Consider the following 18,085-nt stretch of genomic DNA (forward strand, 5'->3'; position numbering starts at 1 on the left):
TAATCGTCATGGCGGATCAGGCAATCCGCCAAGTACTCTAGAAACCTGATCTGGCAGGTAGAATGATGACTTGGATTGTTGAACTCTCCCAATATGACTTGTAATATGAACCCAGGCACGCGATCAAGGCTCAAGCCATGGCTGACTTCCTGGTAGAGGTCATAGGGGACCCTGCTGGGACTCCGAGCACACGGTGGAAGCTCCATGTGGACGGAGTATCCAACCAAATGTTCGGAGGAGCAGGAATCATCTTAGAGAACCCAAGTGGAGTTGTATACGAGCAGTCATTCAAGTTTGAATTTCCGGTATCGAACAATCAAGCAGAATACGAGGCCTTACTGGGCGGCCTAGCTCTAGCAAGAGAGGTCGGAGCTTCCAAACTGGAAATATGTAGCGACTCACAGGTCGTGACCTCGCAGATCAATGGGACCTACCAAGCCAGAGATTCGCTATTACAAAAATATCTGGAGAAAGTCAGGGAATGGAGTAAGCAATTTGAGGAGGTCACAGTTCAGCATGTACCAAGAGAGACGAACGCACGGGCAGACCTCCTATCAAAGCTGGCGAGCACAAAACCAGGGACGGGGAACCGATCTCTCATTCAGGGTTTGATAAAGGAACCGACAGTGGCGTTGCATCTGACCCAGGTAGATCCTTCCTGGATGAGCCCAATCATCAATTTCTTGGAAAAGGCCGAACTCCCCAGCGACGAGAAGGCGGCAAAGACAATAAGGCGAGAAACGGCCAAGTATACAATCTTACAAGGCCAATTGTTTAAGAAGGGGCTTAACCAACCCCTGTTGAAGTGTCTGCGTCCCGACCAAACGGACTACGTCCTTAGAGAAGTCCACGAGGGATGTTGCGGCCACCACATCAGAGGAAAGGCCCTAGCCAGAAAGCTTGTCAGAGCCGGTTATTACTGGCCCTCTATAATGGCGGATTCTAAAGAATTCGTTAGAAGGTGCAAAAGATGCCAAGAGAACGCCAACTTCCACAAAGCACCAGCGGCCAAGCTAAGCCTACTAACGGTTTCCTGACCTTTCTCGCAATGGGGAATCGATCTGTTAGGACCTTTTCCGATCGGGCCAGGGCAGGTCAAGTACTTAATAGTGGCCATCAATTATTATACCAAGTGGATAGAAGCCGAGCCGTTAGCTAGTATATCCTCGGAAAACTGTCAAAAGTTCATGTGGAGACAGGTGATAGCCAGGTTTGGAATCCCGAAAGTCGTTATCTCGGATAACGGGACCCAGTTCGTTGATAAGAAATTCGGAGAGTTCCTTACCGGCCTGGGCATAAAGCAAAGTTCTCGTCAGTAGAGCATCCCTAAACCAACGGTCAAGTTGAGGCTGTGAATAAGGTTATCCTGCAAGGCCTCAAGAAGAGAGTTGACCAGAAAAGGGGGCATGGGCGGACGAGTTAGCCTCAGTCCTCTGGTCCTATCGCACGACGCAGCAGTCATCTACCAGAGAGACCCCCTTCCGACTCACGTATGGGGTAGAGGCAATAATACCCATGGAGATCGGCGAGCCTAGCCCACGGCTGCTCCTAGGAGGAGTTGAGGAACCCGTAGAAAAGGATTTGATAGAGGAGGCCAGGGAGACGACCCATCTATCAAAAATGGCGTTAAAGCAAAGAATGGCCCTACGTTACAATGCCAAGGTACTCAAGAGAGAATTTGAACGGGGCGACCTGATCTTGCAACGCAACGACATATGGCTACCGACTCTGGGTGAAGGAAAGTTAGCGGCAAACTGGGAAGGCCCATATAGGGTGAAGGAGGTCCTCGGCAATGGTGCCTACAAGTTAGAGCAGCTGGACGGCAAGGAAGTTTTGAGGACCTGGAATGCGGGCAACTTAAGGAGATTCTATTCATAGTAAGCAAGAAGCGCCAACCGAGCAGATGACCTGCCGCTGTAAACGGTTTAGTAAGACCCGTGTTATTTTCTGTTGAGTTATTTGCCTTTGTCATATATTTACTATTACCTTGTCTTAGAACCATTTACCTATATTATTCATCTACTATTTGTCGTTTCCTTTTTACGTTGAGAATCGCTAATTGAATGGCTACGCCGGTTAAACGACGAAACGGTATGCCGGGACTAATCACCTCGGAAACCACTAAAGTAAAGAACGTCACCGTGCGCGGTTACTAAAACAATAAAAGCCACGGTCCGGCTTTACCAATTATTAGCAAAACGGTAAGTAAATATAAACAAATAGCCGACTACCAACAGAACGGTAAAGAGGATACAAAATAAAATGATTACCAACAAAGCTAGAAGAGAAGTAGTTCGGTATATGCCGACCAAACGGCAAGCATATTTGTTAAAACTACGAAAGTTCTAAATCCACAAAATTTTACAGTCTACAAAGCTAAAAGTTACTTCTTCGGCATGTCAACAATCATGCCATCCCTAATAGTTTTGAAAATGCCAACAGCCGAGATATCGAAATCGGGAGCCAGTAGCTTCACTTGAGCTTTGAGGGCCTCCTCAGTCATTAAGATGGCACTCTCGCCCTGCTTCACGGTGTCTTTATACTTCTTCTTAAATTCAACAGCTTCACCCTGGGCCACCTTGGCCGACGAGAGGGCCTCATCATGCTCCTTCTCCAGCGTGACCACCCGACCCTGAGCAGTATTAAGTTGACTTTTCAGGGTGAGCTCTCGCTCGGTAAGACGCGCCACGGAGGCGTCAGCAGTCTTGACCTTTTCCTTAACAGTTTTGACTTCCTCCTCAGCAACCTTTACCTTCTCCTCGGCTGCCTTGGCCCTCTCCTTGGCAGCAGCAAGTTGTTCCCGAAACAACTTCACTTCATCTCTGTACTTGGCATTGGCCTTGACAGAAGATTCAAGTTTCGTTCCCAAATACCGTGTTTCTGCCAAGGCAGATTCCACCTTCCTCGCTATAGCTGCTCCTCGAAGCAAAGTTCGGTACATCCACCTTGTTTGCGAAGCAAGGTCCCCACCGTAAAAGAAGTCCTCGGTGTCGGGAAGCAGCTGGAAATCGATAAAGTTTCCGGCATCAAATTTCTTCTCCATAACGGTGAGAACCCCCTCCGGACTGGAAGACGGCTTCCTCTTCTTAGGATTCTCAACCAACACTTCAATTTCAAGACTAGAAGGAGATTTCCTTTTCCTTGATTCGTCACCCTCCTCTTCGTCCCCCAGATCCCCCTCTAGTCGGGGACCCGAACCAGCCCCTACCTCCTGCTGAGGACCCGAAGTGGTGTGCTAGTTCCGGGCCCCTCCCCCTGAGTAGGTTGGGACGGGAGATCAGGCTCAATGACATCATCAGCTGGCACCTCCTGGGTAGGAGTAGCGTGTAAGGCCCACATCGGTTGGGGAGGGGAACGAAGCATGCCTTATAAGGATGTGGATACCTCTCCCTAGCATGACGCGTTTTGACGAGTGAGTGTGGGGGGCTTAGGCTATCATCCCTATCGTCAAAGGCAAAACCGTGAGGCCTTGTGTGCCAAAGCGGACAATATCGTGCTAGCGGGTGGTATGGGCTGTTACAGATGGTATCAGAGCCGGAACCCGGATCGATGTGCCAGCGAGGACGCTGGACTCCCTTAGGGGGGTGGATTGTAAGGCCCACATTGGTTGGGGAGGGGAACGAAGCATGCCTTATAAGGATGTGGATACCTCTCCCTAGCATGACGCGTTTTGACGAGTGAGTGTGGGGGGCTTAGGCTATCATCCCTATCATCAAAGGCAAAACCGTGAGGCCTTGTGTGCCAAAGCGGACAATATCGTACTAGCGGGTGGTCTAGGCTGTTACATAGCGGAGTCATCATCACTGCCATCAGCTAAGAAGGTGTTGAACAAAGCATCAAGTCCTGTTACCTCGGCAGACATTGACACTGCAACAAAACACAAGAGCCTGTTAGTCGTCAAACCGAAACCACAAAAAGGACAATTGTAAACACGGGTATATCGCCATACGGCTACTCACATATATAATTCCTAGCCATGTCCCGATCACCCATGAGGAGATGGAGATTAACGAGATTCTTCTCAAAAATAGCCAACAATACGTTGGCAACCCTCTTGTTCTCAGAAGATAACCCTTTATATGTTATTTTGGTAAAGGCGTTAGCTCCCGCCCCGAAACTCCAGTAAGTCGGTATGCGACGTTCCCCTTCTAATGTCAGCCAAAAGAAATGCCGACCTTCTGCGGGACGGACCTTGAAATACTTATCCTTAAAACCGTGATAGGAATCTTTGAAGATGCCGAAGATCTTCTGGCCTTGGGCCGCCCGGAAGGACATGTAGCCCTTTTTATCTCTCCCCTCTTTGGAAGGATTTGTTAAAGTAAAAAGAAAAAGAAACACTTCGACGGAGACCGGCAACTCCAGATGCTCACACACCATCTCAAAACAGCGAATGGAAGCCCAGTTGTTCGGATGCAATTGGGATGGCGCCACGTCGCAACGATTAAGTAGCGCCATTTGGAAAGGGGAGAAGGGAAGGCGAACTCCCAGGTGAGTAAACATGGTCTTATACAACCACATCCAATCGGGGACCTGAGGAGAGTGCATATTTAATTGATATATTCGTTCGTTGTCGGCAGGAATGAAAGCTGCGTAATTAGCCTCCTCGTCAGTTCCTCCACAAAGATAGTCGGCCTGTCGGAACTCCGTAAGTTCCTCTAGGGACATTTGATTAGGGGCGTCCTTCACATCCGAAGTCACCCAAGTATATCGGTCATAGGGTGCCGGTCTCACGACCCTCACGATAGGATGCTGGGCCATACCTACAGTGGGGGCACCACCCAATATCAGTCTAAGAGGCCGAGAAGCCGGTACTAATACCAGAAACTATAACTCACCTATTCGACAACTACAAAACAAGGTATAAATCTACAACCAAGAGCAAGGCCAGAAAAACAAAATCCTAGAATGGTAACCCCCTACAGTATCTACCTAATGCTAAAACGCCAGCAAACATGCAATTCAAATCAAGAGTGCAACGACAGGAAGACGAACGATGAAAATAAGCAACTCCATGCCAATACCAAAGAAAAGAATAGGGAGTTTACCAGGATATTGGCAATGATCAGGGAGGATCAAAAAGTTGGGGAAGATCTGAACAAAGCAGGGGCTTGCAGTAAAGATTTTGGAAGAAAATGGAGGAAGCAAAAGAAACGTAGCAACAATATAATGAAACCGAAATGAAACCAGAGAAAAACTGAAAAGAAACCAACTCTAAGAAGCGCGAAAGGTAGGGGCAAATTAGTCTTTTCCCGCGGGATTTTGAATTACCCATTAAGAGCATTAAATGCTCAATGCAAAGAACGGGGCGACAAAAGATGCTCCCAAATCACGAACAGGCATACCCGCGGGCAGAAGGCGTGTCCTTCCCACGGACGACCGACTAGGCGACGACTCGCGAAAGAGAAAGCAAAACGCGCCACCAACGGCATTCACGGCCATAGCTGGCGCGTTTGGGGCACTGTTGCGGCCCGGCCCAGCTGGCATAGCGGCCGACCCGACCCACAAATAACCCGATCTGCGCGATCGGAAGGTCGTCCACAACCCGTCCGGTTCTGCTACCCAAACACGCGTCCCTTTGGCCAACTGCATAACAGCTGTGGGGCACGAAACTTCCTGGAAGGTGGTCTCTCCCTGTGGAGCCCGCCCTACTAACAGGGTATATAAGGAGAGGGTCCTACCCCTCCCCAGAGGTACGTTATCATATCCCCTATTCTCATACCACCTGCACACCTTCTGACTTAAGCGTTGGAGTGTCATTGCAGGTGGCACCCCCCTCAACTCACGAAGAGCTCGGGAAGTCAGCTGCTCTCTCAACTCGCGCTCCAGACCCGAACCGATACCAGGCCCTACCTTTACACCCGACAAGCATCTCTGAACCATCCAGTAACTAACTAACCGTAGAGATAACTAATTTTGGTTATTAATTTTAGTGGACATATAACATAGTCAATAATTATATATTATTCAAATTCTTGCAAAAAAATTTCATTTTGGCCTGAGTTGCCCATCTTAAGGGAGTCATTTTGAAATTATCGCCACTCGTGTTGAGAATTCAATGTTCACTCATGTTGAACTTGAATCTACAAGTTTGAGGGGTTTTTTTCCCCAAAAGATTTGAAAGACATTATTCTGTCTTTCATTATACGTAATCATAACTTATTTTTTGGTCTTTGTTTGCCTTCATTAATTATTTCTAGAATAAATGTATAATTATAAATGTATGTTGTCATATTAGATTATAGATGTTAAATTAAATAAAATAATTTTAAATTATTATCTCTCTAACATTTTAATTATTGTAACAATTACTAAATTTGGAACAAATTAGTTATGCAATAGATATCTTTTAATAAGTTTAGGAACTAATGAGTAATAAACAAATATTAGAAGGATTATGCTACGTGTACACTAAAATCAGCCATTAAAATTAGCTACTAATATAAAATATATGTTAAAATATAAATACATATTGAAAATAAATTAAACCACACATGCATTTATACATAAATATATTGGTGACTGATTTTAGTAGTTGATTTTGGTGTATAAATAACATTTTTCATATTAGAAACTAAAGTGGTCATTTAAAAAAAGAGAAAATGACAAATAGGTCCCTGACCTTTTGGTCATGGGCATTTTTATTCCTGAACTGACCATTGAAAAATACTTTTAAGTCCCTGACCTTCACAAAACTTGGACGGATCAGTCCCTCTGTCCAAATGCCTCCGTCGGGGACTGATCTGTCCAAATGCCTTCGTCAGGGACTGATCCGTCCAAGTTTTGTGAAGATCAGGGACTTAAAAGTATTTTTTAATGATCAGGGACGAAAATATCCGCGGAACAAAAAGTCAGGAACTTAGGAACCTATTTGTTGTTTTCTCTTAAAAAAATTAAGGACTAAAAATAAAGAAATGAGTAAGGAGAAAGAAAGAGTGTTAATGTTTACAGTGAACTAAGGTTCAAATACATTGATTTGATTTTAGTGTCCATTTTATAATATTTTAAATCTTCCTTTTTTTTCATGTATACATTTTTTATATAATGATCCATTTTTTAAAAAACTTTTTCACATAAAACTAATTTTTTTCCACTTGTATTTTTAGGGAAAAAACCCGAACTTAGTCCAACAAATATGATGCTAAAGACACAATTAACATATATGCCAGCTTTTTATTATGAGTAGAATTAGATCAGAATTGCTACAATCGTTATTATATTATTAGCATTCAGATATATGAAAACTTCTATAAAACACAATATTAGATAGTAGTAATTGGATCACACTGCAAAGATAATAAGACAAAATTTAAGAAAATGATAGTTATTACATTTTTTTTTAAAGATAATAGGTTATATTTCATTAATTATTAAAAAATAAAATACAAGATGTTCAAAAGCAGAACATCATAATAAAAACCCGCAACCTCTTAATTGAATATGGGGAGTCTATGCCATTTGAGCTATTACTGATTGGCAATAGTTATTCCATTTCAAAGACAAGGAAGAGTGTTTTTTTATTAGAATCCACCTATATATATAGTAATAGAATCTATCTTACTAAGAAAAATATTATGATAGTTACTATTATATAATTAACATCATTCTAAAACATTTTAATTGAGATGATTATGACTTATCAAAACAACAACAACAGAGACAAGGACAGCAGGTAATAAAGCAGCTTCGAATTTTAATTTTTGCGAAACATGACTTAAAGCCACCACCTCGCAGCTTAACACAATTGGAGCAAAATATGGAGTTGTTGCCATCTCCAGATGTGGGCCCAGTTGAATTCAACACTCCTGTCATGGTTTGCTCCCCGCTATTGTTGCTGGAGAAATTATTAGAACTCATGTTGCTGCGTGCTTTATTGTGTATGATTATGATATATTGTGAAGGCCTTAATTAATTAAATTCAATGATGTATTTAATGTTTTAGAGCTTTGTGATCTTCCTTATGCTATAGTGCTGTGTGTATATATATACACCAGACAAGAATTGCGATGTGGTTCATTTGAATATCTTATTCAAGTTTTTAATTAGTTTTTTTTACTTTGGGTCGTCCATTGCATCTGATTCCAGATTTAAGTTTCCAGGAACCCAGGAATTGCAAGAAAAATAATATTTTACTATGGATTATTAACGTGCTGCATAGATATAAAATATTATATACACATATATACAAACATTTTATTTATTTTGATGACTAGTTATTTTATTGAAAACATAGAAAATAATTTATATAAACAAATGCATGTATATCTGGTGATTTTTTTGGTTCTTAGAAAATTTTTGATAATATTCGTAAATTTTCAACTAACTCCGTATAAAATAAATCACCCACTATAAATTATAGTTGCCTTTTTTATATTAAGGCTTTTTTAAAAATATATAAAGAATCAACTATATTAAGTATACATTAAAATTAGTCACTAATATAAAATATATAAATATATTAATAATTAATTTTAGTGACTAATTTTAGTGTACAAGTAATATTTTTTATAAAGAATTAAATACTGGTATAAGTAATTCCTCTTATTTTTGTTGAAACTTGAAACCACGCACGTGTATCTTTCTATTGGATGTAATCATGTTTGATTGGAGTTAAATTATTTGCTTAGTAAAATTTTGACATATAGTTTGCATACTCATCTTAAATTTAAGAGTTATGATCGATTAAATCAAAATACGTCTTCACTAACTGAGTTGGTAACTTTGTTATATGCTTAATTAATATTTTATGTTCTCAAATTAGTTCCACATATTAACAAATAAATAGGTTTATTTCAATGGTTTTAACCCATTTTTCTTGTTGCAGTTGTTGCTTTTAGGGAAACAATTAAAGGTGTGACTATTTTTACGTGACATATACACTGAAAAAATCAATTAAGGGATAAGTATTGTTTTAGTCCCTAACGTTGAGGGTCAGAATTGAAACCATCCTCAATATTAAGGATGATTCTAAATAAAAAATTACATTGATGATGGTTTCGATTCTGACCCCAACGTTAGGTACTAAAACAATACTTATCCCATCAATTAATTATTTATTTTATGAGCTATCCTTTGTATATGATTGGAGAAGGAGTGCCCATTTTGCATCTGATTCATCTTTTTAAGTTTCTTACTTCAATTCCTTAACTTTGCATCCTATTCCATCCATAACAAATAAATAAATAAATAAATTAAAAAAAATTATATAAAATTTGATATATATATATATAAAGTATTATTGTTGATTATCATTAAGATATTAATTACTTAAAAGGTTTCTTTTGAATATTCAAGATTAGTTGTTGAAAATTTCTACGTATGCATGTGAACAAGGAAAGCTTCAGAATGTAGCAAATTAAAGAATTCGTTTTTCTAACAATCAAAAGAAGTTTTAAAAAAATGAGATACATAATGTTTATGGTCATATGAGTTTGTGAACAAATATCAATTGCATGAAGAATCTTCCAAAAGAATCACGTTTTGCTTTTCTTTGAATGATATAATAGACGAGGTCACCATGATGAGATCACTCGCATTCACAAACTTCTATGTTAGTTATGCCACTTGCCACTTGCTTTTTTTTTTTTTTTTGTAGTTTTTATCATCAATAATTCTTCAAGAACAATTTTTTTGTACAATTATTATATACAGTGTTAAAAAATTTTTATATTTGCATATAAAAGTTTTATAACTCTTAGTTATAGAAAAAAGAAGAAAATTGTTCATATAGTATTAGACATTTTGAAATGATCATGACTCATGTTGAAAATTCGATAATGTTAAGGTTTCTAATCCCATCGATTTAAAAGAAATTAATTATTCTGTCTTTCATTTCAAATCAAATTCAATTTCAATTTCTATTATTTTCTAAAATACTAAAGTATACGAATTTATCTCGAGTAATAAGCATAATGTATGCACCTTAATTCTAAAGGAATATTTTTTCACTACCTCTTCACTCTGATATTCTCATGCATGAGAAATATTATGGATATATAGTGTTTTGAAGGTTACTTTTAATTAATGTGATTTGGATTTGATTTGTTGATGGGGTATTTCAATATCTTCTCCAGTAATATGATGTCATCTGAATTTTTTTGAAAAAATTGAGGTAGTATCTATAAAAAATTCTGATACTTAAATTAACAAAAATATTAAGTTAATTTTATATAAATTAGAGTTAAGAAATACGAGATAGAAGAGAATATTTATATAATAATAAAAATAAATTATTTTTAATTTTATTATTTTTCTTTTATCTAGTGATTATTAAGATTAAATATGATCAAGGATATAGATTTTTGGACTTTACCTACTTTTAGACTAAGCTAAATTGTGATCAAGATATGAACAGATAATACGGTACATTAATATTTCTCTCATATAAATACTATTGTGTGATCGAAATAAACATAGTAAAATTGATGTGAAAAATCATCAACGAAATTAACAAACGAAATTATATACGTAATAATATCATTCACATGTATCGTACATATATAATATTGCATAAATAGATTGTGACACATATGATACAGGAACAGAATTTTTTTTAAGAGTAAAATTTCACTTCGACCCTTAATTATTTTATTAACTTTTATTTGATCTATTATCAATTGAAAAATAATATTTCAATTCTTAACATTAATTCTATCAAGCATATTTTACTTTTTTTATTAATATTTTTATCTAAAATTAACGAATTTTATATATGTATCACATTAACTGATAATGTGTCGAGAAACTATTTTAAGAAACAAAACGTCTTTATTGTATTAACAATACACCGTAATAAAAATAGGACAATTAAACTTTTAAAATTTTTTTTTAGAAAATATAACTAATTTAAATATATACACATAAACTCAAATATAATTAAAAATTTTTAAAATATAATAATTCAATAAGTACAAATTTAATAAAACTATAAAAATTATGTATTAGAATAATTTAACCCGCAATCTATAAAGAATTGAATAGTGGTGCTATATAAGTAATTCCTCTTATTTTGATTGAAAGTAACTTGAAACCATGAAACCATGTATATCTTCTTATTATTGGATGTAATCGTGTTTGATTGCAGTAAAATTATTTGCATGAAAAAGTATAAAAAATTTGTTTTTAGTTATCCAACATTAATTAATTTTAAGATTTTGTGTTTATAATTTAGGATACAGAATTAAGGATGGGAGCAAGATTTATAATGTAGGATTTAAAATTAAAAAAAAATAAAATAATTTTAAAAAAGTTGATAAATATTAACTGAAAAAAAAAAATAATTTTCTAACATTACTTTGTTTGCCTAGTAAAATTTTGACATAGTTGCATACTCACTTTAAATTTAAGAGGTATGATTAAGTCAAAAAATACATCTTTACTAACTGATGAGTTGGTAACTTTGTTATATGCTTAATTAATACTTTATATTCTCAAATTAATTTCCCATATTAGCAAATAAATAGGTTTATTTCAATGAGTTTAGCCCATTTTGCTCCTTCCAGCTGTTGCTTCTAGAGGTGTATGTGACTACTTTAGGTGACACTGAAAAATTCAATTATGTATTTATTCTATGAGCTATCCTTTGTATATTATTATTGGAGAAAGATGGACAATTTTACATCTGATTCAGCTCCTTAAGTTTCTACATATGCATCAGTGTGAACAAGCAAAGCTTAAGAATGTAGCAAATTAAAGAAGAATTCGTTTTTCCAACAAACAAATTAAAACAAGTTTAAAAAATATGAGATACACATAATGTTTATGACTTTATACTCGTATGAGTGTCTGAAAGATTTAAATCAATGGATGAGATTAAAATATTTTTTATAAAATAATAACTCTATAAAACACACTTATATTAAAAAATTTAAAAAGAAATTTTATTTAAAAATATCTATTTTATTTTCTTCCTTGTTATACCACACTTTAATTTCCTTTTCTCCTTTTTTATCACATTTAATTTATAGGTACCGAACTTAGGGTTCGTTTGAAAAATTTCAAAAAAACTACTTTTTTTTTTTTACTTTTGATTTATAAAAAGTTACATTAATAGTGTTTGGTACAATTTTTTAGATAAACTTTTAACTTTTTAAAAAGTTATTTAAGAGGAAGTTAAAAAATGTGACTTCTCCTATTTTCAAAAGCTATTTTATCACTCCTATTTAATGCATAACTTTAAAATAAGGACTTCTATAATAACTTTCCAAACACAAAATAACTTATTTAAAAATTATTATTAATACAAATTCTTATATTTTAAGCTCCTTTTTTTTCAAAAGAACTTATTTAAAAAGTTTAGTAAAACTGGGCCTTACTCTCTATCTTTTTCTATTGTCTTCTCTTCTTCGTTTTACTTTTTCCTTCTTCTACATATGCACTACTTCAAAGATAAACCTCACATTCTAAGACATTAACATATGTTAGTTGCCACTTGCCACTTTCCCATATACAAAAGGTCCTTCATGTAGTCTATGTTCTAATCAAAGTACTAATTGTGTATTTGCAATAATAATAGAACCTCAATGAAAAGAAAGTAGTATCCTTTATTAGAAGAGGGAATAAAATTAAAAGAGGAAAAAAAAATGAGATAGTCTTCTGTGATAGAAATAGTATTGCTACAGCCGCATTTATAGTTCCAAAACTTTTAATAAGCTCAAAAATAAAATGTGCTAAAATAAACATTCTTCTAATGACAACAAATGATGTGAAGATAAAAGAGAAAAAATAATGTATCTTCTACAATAATAATAATCTATATTGCTCTCTAATTATAATATATCTCAGCTAGTACAATTTGTGAGTGTAAACAAAGTTGCTGCACCTTTCAGATCATGGTCTTGAACTTGTTGGAAGCAATCAGTTTCTGCTTTTATTACAGCATCATCTATCTTAAACAAAACTGCTTCATCACTGCAAAATAATTAACATGATTAGATGATGTTTTATATGTATCAACTAGAAAAAGATTGAACATGGAAAATAATAGTAGTACATTCAATCATAGTAGATATTTGATTATTTCTTTAATTTATTGTTGGAATTAATATTGCCATTTACATATATCCAGTAAACAATTATTCCTAATCACATGCATTGGATGCATGCAATTCTTTCTCTAGTATAATTTCAGTCACTTTTAAATTTCAACATTGTGCATGCATGGAAAATTTTAAAATATTTGAGAGTTAATAAAAAATTAGTCTAGAATAATCTATTATTTATTTTATATTCATAAATTATTATTAAAATAAATAAATAATTTTAAATATAATAAATATAGAATTATACATTGTATTAATAATTAGTCAATTTTAAATAATAAATTATAAATACTAAATATTAAATTTTAATAATATTAAAATAAAATATTAACCTAAAATATTGAACAACATTATTAAAAAATATTTATTTTCTAATATTTCTCCTATTAACACTATTCAAAAGTTTAGATAGAGTAAAACATCTCAATTATTCCATTATTGCCGTTAAACACATTAGCCTTTTCGATAAGATTGTCTATCAAAGAGATAACTAACCAATGACGGGAAGGAGACAATGATCCCCTAAATTAATAATTTATACACAGTAAATCTTTATTTTTTTTTAATTTAATCTTTCTTTAATTTTAATTTTTTATCTTTAATTTATATTTTTCATATTGACCCTCCTAAAAAAAATTTCTAGCTCATCCCTGTAAACAAACCACTCTAACGGCAACATTATCATCCTCGTAAGCAACAAAAAAATCACAACCACCAAATCTAGTTTGTTTTTGAGGAGATCATCATCATCACCAATTTGAATAACTCCCGTTATTGTTTCTGTACCTATTTTCAATTTTCTTAAAGAATTTTTTCTTTTTTCAATTTCATTTCTCAAAACTTGGTTCAAATTCACCCAATTCCAATATAACACCGGCACAAACAAAAGAACATACAAACACAAAAACCCCACACCTCAACGCAGCATAACATACAATAAGATTATATCCCCTTTTTTTTTTTTTGAGTGAAATGTATAGCTTCTTTGATGCAAAATAATTAACTGAATCAATGATATCATGAATTCTATACATTGAACTAATAAATTTTGTGAATCCAAACCATTGCAATTATTATATTACATATAAACAATTCACCTTTTTAGCTTGGATCTTTATTTGTGTAACCTAATTAATCAACTAGATCTGCTAAGGTCGTATCATATTTACTCATCACATAATTTTTGTAATCAAATCGAGACAAAATTATGATGATATAACATTTTTTCTTCAAATGAAAGAACATCCAGATCAAAAGAAAAGATAATGATAATAATGAACCATATATATATAAAACAAACCTGCGCTGAACTAAATCTTGAGGCTCAAATCCAAGTTCATTTCTGTCATCGGAAGGCATATCAAGCATTGGCTTATGATCATACTCATCACCAACACTACAGTTACTATTCTGCCCCTGCAACGACAACGACGATAGCGAATTTTGCATGGACCACATGTTAGCATGTTCTTGCAAAGGGGTACCGTTGTTGCTACTGCTATCATTCACCTCTTGCACCATCATACACTGCTCGTGATGCGGCATTTGTTGAAGGTAATGGTAATGGTTAACCCCATTACCACCAACAACAAGGCCGCCACCGCCACCAGAACTGTACAGCGTCAACGGATCTGAATTGATACTGTCATCTCCGTTGACGCTGACATTAATATTACTGGTGGCGGTTTGGTTATAAAGATGTTGGGCCTGTTGATGTTGGGCCTGGGCTCTAAGTATAGCCAATTGTTGAAGGACGAGCTCCAACTCGGCCAGGTGAAACTCGATCTGAGCCTGAAGATCTTGTACCATGCGATAGCAACCGCCAACGGGGTCCTTGGCTCGCATATCGGATTGAAAGATGATGGTTTTCATAGCTTCGTCCTTTTCGTGAGGATTAAGGACCTTGATGATCTTGGTGATGTTGCTTACGCCGAAAAGCTTGTGAGCGTTGAGGAACTGGCGTTGGCGGTCATGGGGGAAATAGGGGGCGAGAATGCAATCGGGAGCGCATTTGCGGCGTTGGTATTTGCAGGCAGCACAGGCCTGGGTGGTGCTGTTGCCAGTGCGTGTTGTAATGGTGGAGTTTGAGGAGCTCATGGCTTTTTGTGAGAGAGAAAAGGAGGAGAGACAGAAAAAGAAGGAGGGGAGTTTGAGATATCAACTGCGTCTCCGGCGGGGAGGGGATGAAAGAAGGTTAGGGGATGGGAATGGAAGCGTAGGGATGTTAGAAGGCTTCGGACTTTTTCTCCAATATCAGAGTTTCTCTTCCCTTAATTTCGAAGAATGCTGAAACTCATGGTTGATCCAGAGAAATGTTAGGAGTGGCATGACATGTATATATGCATGCATGCATGCATGTGTGTATCAGAGAAAGAGAGAGATCATAACGGATTCAATTGTGTCAATCGATATTTTTGGGTTATCCAATCACCATAGTATATATAATCAATTTTGCTAAGTACACGGTAACTTTTATAAATAATGTGAATAATAAATTTTAAAATTAATCTAATAAAATAAATAAATACTTCTCTCCAAATTATTTTATAAATATTAATATTAAAATAATTATATGCACACTTAGTAAATTAAATATTTAGTTATTATTAATTGTGTATGAATAAATTGAATTAAAAAAATAATTATTCAATTAAAAATAATGAACATAATTATCTATATATCTATTAAATTAAACATTCGACATATTCATTATTCACGTGATTTAGTATTCTTATTTTTTACTTATACTTTCCTATATATAATATATGTTAATTAAGCTTCTTATAGGTTTTGTTACACTTCAACATGGTAGTGCATATAGTGCTTAATTACCAAGTGTTATTATTTGACATTTGCGTTATGGTATATTAAGTTATTAACCAAAAAGAGAATATATAAAAAACAAGATATATAGTATAAGAATGAATTAAGAATCTTATGATATTGTCGATTTAAAGTTTTTTTTAAAGAATTATCATACATCTTTGTATCTCAATGTTATCTGTATCGATTATGTCATGGGTACACTAAAATTAATTATCAGTATAAAATATATATTAAAATATAAATATATTAAAAATAAATTAAATTACATATATATATTTATACATAAAAAAATTATAAGAAGACAATGAGAATAATAAATAATATAAATAATATAATAAAAAATTAAAATCATAAATAAGATGATTAATTAATTATTAATAATTTATATTTTAAAATTTAAAAAATAAAAATTTTAAATTAAACCAAATTACAAACGATACAGTTATGCCTAATATCACGCTAACCTCACTTTTCCAGAGTAACCAGTCGCAACTTCACTCCTCGCTCTCTGGTCCGACACTGCCCAAATTCTAGCTGCCGCTGCCTAGCCTTCTATCAACGTCGTCCAGCTTCTCTGTAGATGTCCAATTGCGCCGCACCGGCTGCCGCCCAGCCTCTTCGCCAACGTCTGATCGCGCCACACCAGCCCTAGAGAGCTTCCTTCACACTGCCCACTCGCAGCTGGCCGTGCAGCCTCCCCGCAGCCCACTGCGTTCATCGTCCCAGCATCACCATCCACGATAGATCCGATCAACATACATGAACGTACACGATTAAGGGAGTTTGATCATGGTTGCTTCTTCTGTTCATTCATCTCCTTCTTCTTCTACTTCAATGGCTAGTTTAGGATGGTCACTTTAGTATGTATGCAGATGATTATTTTAATTTTTATGTGAATGATTATTTTGATTGGATTGGGTTTAGTTATATATAATTAAAATATGTTGAATGTTCAATTCATTAATTACGCGGATGATTATATTTATCCTTAAGTGAATGGTTACTTTTACTAGGGGTGAGCAATATTGGCGGTGGCGTAGGACAAGCCAAGCAGGGACGGTGAATTGGGATGATTATTGATGAAAGTATGGGTGGCAGTCGGTTAAGAAATAAGAGGGTGTTGGAATGAAATGTTTGGTAAATTAGGGTTTGGAATGATTATTTTTTTTGAATAACTAATTAAGTGGATTTTTTTATTTAGGTAATTTGTGGAGTGTTTTTTATTTACATATATTAGACTAAATCTGCAGCTCATTGTTCACATTGTTTAGATTTTTTATTGTCTTTCTAATGGAATTGATACATAAATATATGGGTTATGCTAGGTAACCAATGACTTTGTTGAACAACATGAACAACCACCAATAAAATAAAAACACACTACACCTTCAAATTACCCACCTAAATTTTAATATTAGAATAACCATTCACACACCTAATGAAATGAACATTCCATATATCCATTGTTCATATTGTTTAATATTTTCATTGTTTACCTATACTTTTCCTAAATATATTAGTAGTTAATTTTAATAATGGATTTTAGTGTACAAATAATATTTTTCATCCGTTCTAACGATGAATTAAGGTCTCGTTTGGGAAGCTTTAAAAGTAACTTTTTTGAGTTTTTGACTTATGAAAAGTAGTAGTATTAATGTCGGGTGCAATTTTTAAAATCAAGTTGCAACTTTCTAAAAAACTATTTAGGAGTTTATAGAAAAGTTAAAAAAATGACTTCTCTCATAATACTACTATTTTTTTTATCACATTTCTATAAAATAAATATTTTTAGAACTAAAAATTTAAATACAAAATAATTTATTTATAAACTATTTTTAATATGGTTATAGTCAAATTTCACGTAGGAATCTTTTGTGCGACGTAACAATTAGCTATCGACGGAAAAGGAAATAATGCATGCATGGTGTGATAAGGGAAAATTACTCATTTGCCAATAGAAAGGAATCAACTTTAAGTAGTTAAAATTAGTCTTTTTTTTTTTTTAAATTAAAGTTTAGAGTTTAAATTTTAAAATTTATGGTTAAAAATTAAAAATTTAGGATTTAAAATTTATTATGAAAAAAAAGTTAGTTAATATTAACGAAAAATAATTAGATTTTTAATTGAATTTTTGAAAAATAATAATAATACCTTTTTATTTTAAATATACATAAGATAAAGTGTTCAAATTTGTACGTTCTTGTATACCGATTTCTCTCCCA

General features: G+C 34.6%; 2 protein-coding genes across 2 annotated transcripts; one reads left to right on the forward strand and one right to left on the reverse strand.

The window, feature by feature from the left end:
* The first annotated feature begins 137 nt into the window (after positions 1 to 137).
* LOC148543666 (uncharacterized) lies at positions 138 to 1,037 on the forward strand. The gene has a single exon (XM_088498626.1). The coding sequence runs from the start codon at positions 138 to 140 to the stop codon at positions 1,035 to 1,037; it is 900 nt and encodes a 299-aa protein (XP_088354752.1).
* An 11,739-nt stretch (positions 1,038 to 12,776) lies between these two features.
* LBD22 (LOB domain-containing protein 22) lies at positions 12,777 to 15,134 on the reverse strand. Its single transcript, XM_016317033.3, has 2 exons — positions 14,338 to 15,134; positions 12,777 to 12,906 (listed from the first exon to the last, which is right to left on the reverse strand). The coding sequence occupies exons 1-2, from the start codon at positions 15,132 to 15,134 to the stop codon at positions 12,777 to 12,779; spliced, it is 927 nt and encodes a 308-aa protein (XP_016172519.1).
* Between the last annotated feature and the right edge of the window lie 2,951 nt (positions 15,135 to 18,085).

This window comes from Arachis ipaensis, chromosome B9, assembly GCF_059453495.1.
Source record: "Arachis ipaensis isolate K30076 ecotype BB chromosome B9, ASM5945349v1, whole genome shotgun sequence".
In the NCBI taxonomy this organism is placed as follows: Eukaryota; Viridiplantae; Streptophyta; class Magnoliopsida; order Fabales; family Fabaceae; genus Arachis; species Arachis ipaensis.